The sequence below is a fragment of the Bison bison genome, unplaced genomic scaffold (assembly GCF_000754665.1).
Source record: "Bison bison bison isolate TAMUID 2011002044 unplaced genomic scaffold, Bison_UMD1.0 scf7180017864473, whole genome shotgun sequence".
In the NCBI taxonomy this organism is placed as follows: Eukaryota; Metazoa; Chordata; class Mammalia; order Artiodactyla; family Bovidae; genus Bison; species Bison bison.
Window position 1 is genome coordinate 5,155,458 of NW_011495034.1, and position 13,152 is coordinate 5,168,609.

At 41.7% G+C, this 13,152-nt stretch overlaps 1 protein-coding gene across 6 annotated transcripts in view; it reads right to left on the minus strand.

Annotated features, from left to right (window-relative positions):
* The window catches only part of NCOA7 (nuclear receptor coactivator 7), a 163,141-nt gene that overhangs the window by 53,994 nt on the left and 95,995 nt on the right, over nt 1–13,152 (minus strand). For all 6 annotated transcript variants that reach the window (XM_010861762.1, XM_010861768.1, XM_010861767.1 and 3 more), the window contains 2 exons: nt 7,025–7,104; nt 2,043–2,150 (listed from right to left, as the gene is read on the minus strand). In XM_010861762.1, the coding sequence (XP_010860064.1) occupies nt 2,043–2,150; nt 7,025–7,104 (188 nt within the window). The remainder of the gene's footprint in view (nt 1–2,042; nt 2,151–7,024; nt 7,105–13,152) is intronic.

Here is a 13,152-nt window from a genome sequence, read left to right on the forward strand (position 1 = left end):
GTAGTCTCCCATGAACCCTCATTAAAAAAAAAAAAAAAAAAAAGTGTTTCACAGTGAACTCTTTGTCCTAATGACACATTGACAGTAAATGCAATAACCGTTTTGAAGGACTGTTCTTTGTAACAATGTCAAAATGGGTCGGTGGCAAATGTCAAAAGGTTAGAGTTTTGTGAAAGTAATTTACAGAAGGCTAAGATTACATGGTCTTAGTATACAGCTCTTATTTATTGTATGTTTCTGGGCTAGGACAGAAACAGATTTCTTCCAAACAGATGTCAATTCTCCATTAATATTTTCTTTTTGCACCTGAGCTCTTGACAAGTGTTAGGCAACATAGGTTGAGATTCTATTGCCTGACATTCTAAATGTCAAATCAAAGAGATCATTCCTATGCTTAAATAGCCCATTGTACTATAGATAGAAGTGACAGCGTCAACTTGGACAAGCCCAGTCACTATACGTCCTCCTTCAACGTGGAAGTGAGTCTGGATCATTCTTCTTAATTCCTCATCTTTGCCAGAAAAATCATGGCACAGCCAGATCTTGGGACAACCAACAGCACATAAATGTTTAGCTATATGAGGGCTACACAGCATAGTAAAGGCAAGAAGGACCATCTGAGTAAATGTAGCCCAACCCCTCATTTCAGAGATGAAACCAAGGTCAAAAAGGAAGTGACTTGCCCAAGTTTAATAGCTATTAAAGGGTCAAAGGAAATGAACCTTTGGGGCACCTATTTTTGTATTATTATCCTTAAGGAGGCATATTAAAATGGTTAGATGAGATGATTAGATAGCATCACCAACTCAATGGACATGAATTTGAGCAAACTCCAGGAGATAGCAGAGGACAGAGGAGCCTGGCGTGCTACAGTCCTGGGGTCACAGAGTTGGACATGATTGAGCAACTGAATGACAACAACAGGGCATATTAAGACAGTTCCTATATCTCCTATTAGTAGTGGACCTTAATCCAGTACCAATAAACTATTTTGTTCATGGACTTAGTAAAAGAATAAAGAATCACCCTAAATTATCTTAGTAAGTTCCAGTGGCTACAGCTTGAATTAGTAAAGATATGCGTAGGTTCTCTGCTACGGGTCAGTTAACAGATTATTCAGCAATATCCCAGACTATAAGAAACCCAATAAAAATGACTAAAATCTATTAATTTTGAAGAGATAAAAATGTATTAATTTTTGAAAAATTTTAATTTATATTTGCCCTCAATTACCTGGTACTGGCAGTATACTAATTTCTCTCATTTATGACAAGGACATAAATACCAAAAGCATGATAGTACAAACTGGCCAATTTATAGCCTGGTGGCTTCGTTTGCTGCCCTTGAAATAAATGCAAAGAATACTACCATTGCCTGAGTGAAGTTATTCTTAGACGTAGCAGCATCCACCATGAAAGAACTCAATGTCACTACAATTTATTTATTTGTAAATTTTTTGATGGCTACCATTCTGACCAGTGTGAAGTAATACATCATTGTAGTTTTATTTGCATTTCTTTAACAATTAGCAATGATGAGAGTCTTTTCATGTGTCTGTGGCCTTTTCTTAATCCTGCTGAATGTCTTCACCTTTGGCCAGATTGATTACTTTTGTCATGGTATCACATGAAGGACAAAATGACAAAAATTTTGCCTAATTTAAAATAAAACGATGGCTATTATATACCCCATGAGTGGACTAAACTGACACTTGCAATTCTAAATTAAACATTTGAAGAATATCTGTATGAAATTCTACAGGGAAAAAAGTTACATTAATTTAACTTTTCTTGATGGAAACATCTATTAACACAAAGGACAGTTAAATCAACTGTGTTAATCATTTGCAAAGCATTTATCTCTGAACAGTTCATAAGCATCAGGATGCTTTCAGAAGTCTCGGATCTAAGAGACTGAACCAAGACACAATGACAATGATGACAGTCCTGAGACACTAAGAGCAAGTCATTAAAAATGGCGGCGAAAATAAATTTCTAAAAGTAAAACGTTTCTAAAGGAAAATTCAATAAGAAAATTATTACCTGGCCTGGAACAATAGTATGCGTGAAAAGCTTATTCAGTTCCACTAATTTATTGGGAGTGATGTTAAATTTCAGTGCTATGGAGTTTAGGGTGTCCTGGCTTCCAGCCTAGAATAATCAAACAAACAAGATTCAATACACAAAGCAAAAGACAGACAAAACCTTTCTCTTGATAGTCACATTAATCTATTTTTGATATGAGTCCATAAAAAAGTAACACATACATCCAAATATATTATGAAAAAAGCAAATACATTCTCAACTCTTAACAAAAAAGTCTAAGTATTATTCATTTCTGGGTTCCCTTATTTGCAAATTTCACTGTCCACTAATAGATTTCTAAACTTACTCTGGCACAACTTAGGTGTGTGGAGTAGAGGGTCTATGAAGTATAATACAAAGCTAAGAAGAAAAGAAATATTACACATAATACTACTCATAGGGGAAATGGAGCCAGTTTCTCTCTTTGCATTTTTCTGTCTATTTGCCTGTCTCTTTACTGTACTTCAGGCTCCTGGATTGTGGCCTGTTAAAATACCATTTTCCCCACAGTGCCTGACACTTAGAAGGCATTTAAATATTTGATGAGTGAATACAGTGAAAGGCATGGAAATCTAAAAGGACTCAGATCAGCTACCAAAAATTGTTCACTGACATTAACATGACAATTTCCCACAGTCAGCCAAATTAGTGCTATTCTTTAAATCTATAAAATTTGGGATATGTCTCAGCTGTTCATATCTCTGTCCTCTAATAGAGGGGGAGTAGGAATAAAAAGGGCTGTAAGCAGATGTGAAACTGGACTTCCCTGGTGGCTCTACGGTAAAGAACCCACCTGCCAATGGAGGAGACACAGGTTTGATCCCTGATCTGGGAAGACCCCACATTCTGTGGAGCAACTAAGCCCTCGTGCCACAATGGAGCCTATGACCTAGAGTTTGGGAGTCGCAACTACGGAACCCACGCCCTGCAATTACTGAAAGCCAGACGCCCCCGAGCCTGTGTTTCACAAGAGAAGCCACTGCGGTGAGAAGCCCCGACACCGCCAACTAGAGAGTACCCCTCCGCCTGCCGCAACTAGAGAAAGCCCCAGTGTCAACGAAGACCCAGAACAGCTATAAATAAATAAAATTATTTAAAAAGAAAAGGTGTGAAAGCTCAGCAGAAAAGCTCCACCCAAAAAGAAGTCTGCCGCCTCTGGTCAGGTCGGTATCCGAGGACAGCCTCCTTGTCCAGGGTCACCGGATGGAACTTGTTAGCAGGACGTCCCTCTGGCAACTGTCACTGAGATGCTCCCAACTACAGCCCTGGTCAACACTGGGGGCTACCTCTGTTAGCACAACGGGCTCCGCCAGGCGGGCCTTGAATGACAGGCGGAGATTTGAGGTGGCTGAAGGAGTTTGTAAGCAAGTGAAACGAGACAGATGTAGAGTTCCACTTACCACTCACTGCCCTCCTATCAAAAGCCCACCGACTAGATGCACTTGTCCCAGTTCTATAACTGTCCCAGAACTATAACCAAGTTCATAGTTACAGATTACACTAAAACTACCTCAAACATTTCTAGAACAAGATAGAAATACATAATTTTTTTTTTAACTTTACATAATTGTATTAGTTTTGCCAAATATCAAAATGAATCCACCACAGGTATACATGTGTTCCCCATCCTGAACCCTCCTCCCTCCTCCCTCCCCATACCATCCCTCTGGGTCATCCCAGTGCACTAGCCCCAAGCATCCAGTATCATGCATTGAACCTGGACTGGCATCTCGTTTCATACATGATATCATACATAATTTTTTTAAAGTTACTGAAAACTTAACAGATGCCCCTACCTTACCCTGAGCAAAATCATCAGTACTAAAGGTTAACAAAAAAGTCTTAAAATATTTTTTCAAGTAGTACATATTTACATAATATATTCAAACCCCTGGTTTTTCAAGGTTTAGAGTCAGTAGAAGACACAGATTGATAATATAGACAGACTGAGTCAAACTGTTGGACCTGAATTCCAAATCTGCCACTTGCCAGCTGTGTGACCTTGAGTCACTTGCTTAACTTCTCTGTTCCTCGGTTTCTTCATCCAAATGGAGATACATATGACAAGTGATCAATAAACTGGCTTCACAGTTTTACACAAAAACTTGAGGATACTATGTATAGGGGCTTCCAGGAAGGAGGAAAATTTTAGCAATCTGCAGGTATTGCACAAGGATAAAACATATATACAGAGCCAACTTACAGAACCTGGGAGGGATACTTATATCATTAAATGTTTGAAACTAAACAGAACGCTTGACATCCACAGCACTGGAACAATGCAAGCAATTGTGTAAGTGGCTCTGGTCATGGTTCTCTAAACACAAAGTTTTTAATAATGAGAAGTATACAAAATAACTGGCCAACTAATCTCCATAACATAAATCAATCAGGTGGACAGATCTGCATTACTAATTCGATTGCCTGTTTATATGGCAATTAATTTGGGGTTGATATTTTATGCTCACTGCATCATTCAGTACACCTTGTGTGAAGTACCTCCTAGCAAAGGCTACTCCTCATCTCCTTGGAGGTGCTTGTGAGTCACACTGTAGGATACACACAAGGCTTTAGAATTAATGATGTTATTAGTGATAAACAATCCAACACTTTTCCAAGATCTTGCAGGAGGTAAGGGCATGGTGCTAGGTGTTATGGGGATCAACAACATATTGTAGCCAGTGGTAATGGGACATATATAGTCACCCCCAAATCCTTCCTGGAAAGGCCCAGGCCTATAAACCATAGAAAGATGCCTAGAAAGCTGTTCACAGAGCACTGAGCATGAAATGCCAGTGCCAGGGCCTTCAGTGTGAGAGGGTAACAGGCAGGAAGGCTAGGGGTCTCCAGATGGAGGAAATAGGCTGCAAGTGTCAGACATTTTTTCTCTCTCTCTTAAGCAGCAGGAGGAAACAAACTAGTGATATATTTTTTTTCCCTCCTCTATACAAATTTAAAAAGTGGTTACTCTTAAAATACTGTGTTGCCATAATGACACCTGGTTCCACCTGAACTTAACTTTTCTCAAACCTTGAGTTAACCAATGCATTTTCCTAATGGAAATGTTTGTCTTAAGCTCTGTTAATGTACTATGCATTTACCCCAGACTGTCTTCAAGTCAGTTCGCCTAAAGGCTCAGAACTGACTTGACAAACCAGTATGTTATACTCATACATTGTTCTCTTAATCTATGTTATTGAAATTCTGTATTTGTATGGGACTCTGCCTCTCTTCAAGATTCATGTCAATCACTTTATGGCCCGGGATGACTCACCTGGTGCCAAGATTATCTCAAAATGCATCTTGTGGATGAGGGGCCTGGTGCCACTCTCTGAGTTTTGAGACATTTCCTTCCTTTAATTAGCAGACTGCTAGTAGCTATGGGCTGCCGTCTATGGGGTCGCACAGAGTTGGACACGACTGAAGAGACTTAGCAGCAGCAACAGCAGCAGTAGCTATATAACATCCAGCTAAAGACTAGCAGGGGTGTATTCTTTCTGCCTCCTTCTGATGTCTATGTCAGAAGCTTTCTCTATCTCCTTTATACTTTAGTAAAACTTAAAGTTTTATTAAACCTTGTCTCTGGCCCCAGATTGAATTCTTCTTCTCTGGAGGCCAAGATTCCCGGCATCTTTCCATGGTTCAGCAACAACCTGTCAAATGTGATGCTACAGAAGCTTGGAGAAGATTCATCATTCTAGAAGAAATGCCAGGGAGGGACAGGCCTTGCTCCTTGCCTTATATAGAGAGCCAGGCATTGCACACAAATAATGAGTAGAAAATAAATACACACGAGGAAAACACAGGGGCAGGGGCAACAGCAGTTAATTTCTTTCTAGAAATCAGAGATCACTCCTCAGCAATGCCAGTTCAAAGTAATAAAAACAGATCTATAACAGTGCCCACTTCGTGCCAGGCCTGGGATAAGCATGCACAGCTGCTGGCCTCCAGAAACTCATGGTGTGATGAGAGAGATGAGTACATAATGGGGAGGTGCAGTCATGGACACATGCACTGCATCATTCGTCTGCTGATTCAACCATATGGAGGTCTAATACCCTGCAAGAATTAGAATGGCAACCAAAATGGAATCTGGTCTGTCTCCATGGGTATATGAATTAAGGCACAAGACAGACATTGAAACATAACAATTACACTAGTGGATCAACACTGTTAAACTGATAAAGATTATGCAAAAGAACACAATTCTAAGAGACGGTCAAATGAAGGGATCTGCCCTCGAGTTGCAGGATGGTCACAGAAAGGAAGAATGAACGTGGAGAGTGATAGAAAGATGATGTTCAGGCTGGGGTTCTGGTTTGTAGAAATGTATGGATGATGGAGTCACTGCTTCTTGAAAACAGGCCAAGCCTGAAGGTCTAAGTGACTCTGTTGAGTAGACAACTGAACGTATGGTTTGGGAAGTCAGAAAGCATGTCTAAGAAGGAGACCTAAAATTACTCATAATTGGTCTATCAAAGGAGAAGGCAATGGCACCCCACTCCAGTACTCTTGCCTGGAAAATCCCAGGAGCCTGGTAGGCTGCAGACCATGCTAAGGGTCGGACACGACTGAGCGACTTCACTTTCACTTTTCACTTTCATGCATTGGAGAAGGAAATGGCAACCCACTCCAGTGTTCTTGCCTGGAGAATCCCAGGGAAGAGGGAGCCTGGTGAGCTGCTGTCTATGGGGTCGCACAGAGTCCGACACGACTGAAGTGACTTAGCAGCAGCAGCAGCAGGCATATCAAAGGTAATTCAAGTAATAGGTTTATTCAGGGAAAAATTACACAAAGGAGAAATGACTGAGGTCTTAAGAAGCTTTGCTATTTAATGGCTACAGGAGAGGAAGGCAGCTAAGGGGCGGGATGTGTCAGGGAGAAACATTATGTAAATCTAGTGGTATTAACAAACGTTGGTACTACCTGTTTATACTTACAGTGTATTCCATAGTACCATGGGGCTTCTGAACCACCATCTTCTTCTCTTTTTTATCATGTGTTTTGTTTGGATTGTCATCTGAGGAATAAAATGATAATAAGTGAATGATTTCATTTTCAGGAATTGAGGATAGGGTTATTTATAGTATATTAAAACCCATTCTCAAAATGACTTTGAAAAAATAAAAAGACACTAAAAGAAAAATGGGCTGAAGGCACAAATAGACCAAACTCATAAAAACAGATTGGTCATCAATGTATACTTGAATAAATGATTAATGCTAACTGCAGTTAAATAGGACAAACAACAATGAGGTGGCACCTTACAGTTAACCAAGTATTTGTTTACGTGACACTGTATAATGAGGACGTTAACTAGTATGGTGATACAAGTGGTATGCAACGTAAATCAGCACAGCCCTTTTAGAAAGTGATTTGTCAATATGTAACAACAGCCATTAAAGTGTCCACAACTCAGTAATTTTTCCCTTACTTATCCTAAGGAAAAATTCAAAACAAGGAAAATGCTAGGCATAGCATATGGTTACTGCAGTATCATTTATCATAGTGAAAACTTGGAAAGACCTCTGTGTTCAACAACACATTAATCTGGACCACAGATCAAGCTGCTTTTAGAGGCCAAAACCAGTCAACCTAGTAGTTTGGCAGCTACAAATGATTCAACCTAGTTGCTATGACAAAATATCTCTTAAGATAAACAATCTGGACACTGAAAACCAGAGAGACATATATCAGTGGATATACATTTAAGTGACAAAAAGCACAAGATTGAACTATGAAAAGATGCTCTAACTTGTATGAGATCAGAAAAATGCAAATTAAGATGAGCTATCATTTAAAGCTATTAGCATGGCAAAAATCAGAAAGCTGGATAATTCTAGGGTTGGGAAAGATGCAAGCTGCTACAAGGAATGTAAACTGGTACAGCCATTCCAGCAAATTATATACAGCCTGCTGCTGTTGTTTAGTCATTAAGTCGTGTCTGACTCTTTGTTACCCCACAGACTGGAGCCCGCTGGGTTCCTCTGTCCATGGGATTTTCCAGGCGAGAATACTGGAGTGGGTTGCCATTTCCTTCTCCAGGGGATCTTCCTGACCCAGGGATCAAACCCACATCTCCTGCATTGGCAGGTGGATTCATTACCACTGAGCCACCAGTACGACTCAGCAAATTGACCCACAGATACATATCTTCTCCCAGGAGATATCAGAAAGTGAGTGACCTGCTGGAGGGTGCATAGAACAGAGTTATCTGTGGCAGTGGGGAGCAGGAGGGTAAGCAAAACATATCTAAGTACTGCCTAGAATCCCAGGGCATAACACACCAGAAGCATACACCAAAACATGTTTAGAGAGAAACAGAATGGTATGTACAGAGTGGTACCATTATGTATACTAAAAACAGCTGCACACAAAACTATACACATTTTTTAAAAATATACTTTTATTTATTTGTGTGGCTGTACCTGGTCTTAGTTGTGACATGTGGGATCTAGTTCCCTGACCTGGGTCCCCAGCATTGGGAGCGTGGAGTCTTAGCCACTGGACCACCAGGGAAGTCCCTGCGGTTGAACAGTTTTATCAACCTGTTCCTTGCCTATAGAATTTGGGGAGTTGATCAGTCTTATTTCATCTTCTTTCAGTTCTCTGTTTATAGAATTTGAGGAGTCGATCAGTCTTATTTCATTTTATCTTCTTTCCATTCCCCTTAGTCCAAGGTGGCAATGTTCCTGCTGGTATAACATTCAAGAACTTGGAGGGTCTCCTGTCTATTAGACAAAAGGCTCATTTACAGATCTTTCCAAGAAATTCCATCTCTATTTCTGACTTCTTCTGGGATGGCTGAGGGAATCCATGAATTACAGTTCTGATCTCTTCAAAGAGCCTTCTGACAGCTAGCCACATTTTTTAAGGCTGCTGCTGCTGCTAAGTCGCTTCAGTCGTGTCCGACTCTGTGCAACCCCATGGACTGCAGCCTACCAGGCTCCTCCATCCATGGGATTTTCCAGGCAAGAGTACTGGAGTGGGGTGCCATTGCCTTCTCCCTTTTTAAGGCTACCCCCAAACAAAAGCCCACACAGATTGAACACCGTAGAATGAAGTGGAGGGGGAGAGAAACAGGAGGGGGAGATGAGGACCTCTCCATCTGAAACCCTACAGCCCCCCATACCCACGTGCAGACCACCAGTATCATTTCAACTACCTAACAAACACGGATAAGCTGGATGAGGATGGAAGGGAACACAGGAATGTGAAATAGTCAATGTACATGGGATTTCTCTGCCTTTTAAGAAATTCCTTTATATTATTTAAAACTAAAAACCAAGAGAAAAAAAATAGATTGCTATTAGAGTCCTTTTCTAGTCCTTTGTAGAACCAGAGACACTCTGAAAATCTATTATAAGCTTATTCACTCAGTTGTGTCTGACTCTTTGTGACCCCATGGACTGTAGCCTGCTAGGCTCCTCTGTCCATGGAATTCTCCAGGCAAGACTATGGCAGTGGCTTGCCATGCCCTCCTCCAGGGGATCTTCCCAACCCAGGGATCAAACGCAGGTCTCCCGCACTACAGGCGTATTCTTTACTGTCTGAGCCACCAGGGAAGCCCCAAAATCTTCTAGATTATAAAAAAAAAAAAAAAGGTTTCTCTTCCTTTAGGTGATCAATCGCATCTAAATTATTTCAGTAAGATGAGACTCTACTGGCTTCAGATCTCCAGATTCTGTAGGAGGAGAATCTGGAGGTTCCATACAGTCTAGTAAAAAATCAAGGAGAGTATTTTAAAACTCTCATCATCTGCATGGTGTTCATTCCTTTTAATATCTTAGTTCCACTCTCTGCCCCACATTCCTGCCCTTTTCTTTGCCACCATAAACAGCTGTCCCTTTAGGTCCTCCTGCTTTCAGCACAGTCTCTTCATATCCTTCTGTAGGTGCTTCCTATTTCTAGAGCCTAATCTGCTGCTTCTTTCCATCTGTGGCAGCTTCAGCTCATGCCCTTCCACAGGCTATACACAGTCATCTCTGGTCCCAGTGCGGGTCCTGTTGTATGCTAGCAAATCATGAGTTTTCATATTATTCAGCTGCCAAAGAAAACCAGGTGCTGGCTGAACTTTTCAAGATAAACTTGACTATGTACAACTGATTTAGTACAAAAATTACTTTTCTTCCACACAGGTGGATAGGCCAGAAAAAGAGCAAACATGGTAATAATATACTTAGAAGGAAAAAAAAAATAACAACATTTCCTCCAAAGTCTAAGATTTTGAAATATTTGAGGTGTGTGCCTTAGTGTGATACCCATTACACATGGGTATTTACCAATTTACCAATACAAATCAATGGGCCTGATGAGTTTGAATATGGGCAATGTTTTCACTGATAGAACATCACACCAGGAACATCATCGGAACCAAAGCCACAAACCAAACATTAGGTTTTACAGTTGACTGAATACAGAAAGCTGAGAAGTAATTGACACGTTCTAAGGACCCAATCTGTCTTCATATGATTATAGCCCAAGGTAAGGATTCATCAGTTCAGTTCAGTCCCTCATTAGTGTCCAATTCTTTGCGATCTCAGGGACTGCAGTACCCCAGGCCTCCCTGTCCATCACCAACCCCAGGAGTTTAATCAAACTCATGTCCGTTGAGTCGGTGATGCCATCCAACCATCTCATCCTCTGTCGTCCTTTTCTCCCACCTTCAATCTTTCCCAGCATGAGAGTCTTTTCAAATGAGTCAGTTCTTCGCATCAGGTGGCCAAAGTATTGGAGTTTCAGCTTCAGCATCAGTCCTTCCAATGAATATTCAGGACTGATTTCCTTTAGGATGGACTGGTTGTATCTCTTTGCAGTTCAAGGGACTCTCAAGAGTCTTCTCCAGCACCACAGTACAAAAGCACTAATTCTTGGGCGCTCAGCTTTCTTTATAGTCCAACTCTCACATCCATACATGACCACTGGAAAAACCATAGTCTTGACTACACGGACCTTTGTTGGCAAAATAATGGCTCTGCTTTTTAATATGCTATCTAGGTTGGTCACAACTTTTCTTCTAAGGAGCAAACGTCTTTTAATTTCATGGCTGCAGTCACCATCTGCAGTGATTTTGGAACTAAAAAAAAATATAAAGTCAGCCACTGTTTCCACTGTTTCCCTATTTGCCATGAAGTGATGGGACCAGATGCCAAGATCTTAGGTTTCTGAATGTTGAGCTTTAAGCCAACTTTTTCACTCTCCTATTTCACTTTCATCAAGAGGCTCTTCAGTTCTTCTTCGCTTTCTTCCATAAGCATGGTGCCATCTGCATATCTGAGGTTACTGATATTTCTCCCAGCAATCTTGATTCCAGCTTGTGCTTCCTCCAGCCCAGCGTTTCTCATGATGTACTCTGCGTATAAGTTAAATAAGCAGGGTGACGATATATAGCCATGATGTACTCCTTTCCCAATTTGGAACCAGTGTGTTGTTCCATGTCCAATCCTAACTTTTGCTTCCTGACCTCCATACAGATTTCTCAAGAGGCAGGTCAGGTGGTCTGATACTCCCATCTCTTTAAGAATTTTCCACAGTTTGTTGTGATCCACACAGTCATACTGCTTCTTAAATATTTTTTTGCAGTAAGTTTTCAAGATGGCTAGCTGTTCCTCTCAGTAAGTGAAGTCTTGGATACATTACCTCCACAAGTTCTGCAGCACATGGTCCACGAAGCACTGGGGAGAATGGGGCAGAGCCCTGGACTGCCTGCGGAGAGAACTTCTCTGCCGGGTTTCAGGAGGGGCTCTGCTGCTAGCATTTCAGATGAGGACTCAGGGCCATCCGCAAGGATGCAGTTATTTCCTAATGATACCTGACATCTCTGTTTCGAGCTTCAGGCCTCCTTAGACCTTTCTGTTGTTCAGTCGCTAACTCATGTCTGACTTTTAGCAACCCCGTGGCCTGCAGCATGCCAGGCTACCCTATCCTTCACCCTCTCCCAGAGGTTGCTCAGATCCATGCCCATTGAGTCGGTAATGCCATCCAAGCATCACATCCTCTGCCGCTCCCTTCTCCTTCTTCCTCAGATCTGTTACACCTGTCCAAATTCAAATCCTCCCCCTGCTTACAAAAGCAAATCATTTAGAAGTATCTACTGCCAGAGGAGAACATTGGCCAAGTGGTCCTCAGAAGCCATTCAGAGGAAAGCAACTGTATTTCCTGTTTGCCCCACCTCTGAAAGGTTTCCAGAGACAGTTTTTCCCAGTCCAATAAGTGTACTGAACAAAACCCTGGAAGAATGAAATACAGGTCCTTTTGCCTAAACTGTCTTGTTTCCTCATAAGTCCTAGAAGGGTTGAAATGGGCAATTGAGGAATCAGCGTTGACCTGATGCCCTGGCCACAGGTCCTGCCTCCTCATCCCTTCTCTGCCCACAGGAAGGCCAGGGGTGTCTGGAACACATGGCTACTGGCTCTGGCATCTGAGAACATCCTAGATAATGTTTGTTGAAAGACTCCTTCCTCTCTCCGTGCTTTGGGGCTAACAGAAGTTGATGTTCAGGAGAAAGTCCAGAGCCTGGAAAGGCAGGAAGGCTGGATGTAAAGGAAACTTATCATGGCCAAGGGGATACATTTTAAGAGAATATCTGAGGCTTGAGAACAGAACCTACAGAAGCCTGAGATTTGGTGGGGGTTGGGGACGGGGGAGGTAAAAAGAAATGTGGCTGATGGAGGGGGTGGGAAAGGTTGAGAAGAAAGGAAAATGACTGTTATGTCACAAAAGCACAGAAACCAAGTTAAAGAAGGGTTGTACCGACACTGCCAAATGTTACCCTGAGGATCGAGATGGAAACCTGGAAACGAGTAACTGGGAGGTCACAGAGGTCCTGCGGTGAATAGGGAAGGGATCTCAGGACAGATGTGCTGACCCTTTCAGTAAAGTAGGGAAAAGGTCAGCTGCTGAAAGTTTGAAGACAGGACTGGGGCGTAAGGGGCTGTGAAATTTGGAAGAGTTATTGCGGCAAAGATGAGGTTTCAAAGATATAAATACTGAAAGAAGCAACAGGAAGAAGCAGTAGGGGTTTCCCTGAGGGCTGGGTCTCAACACCAAGGTGACAGACTATGGAAGG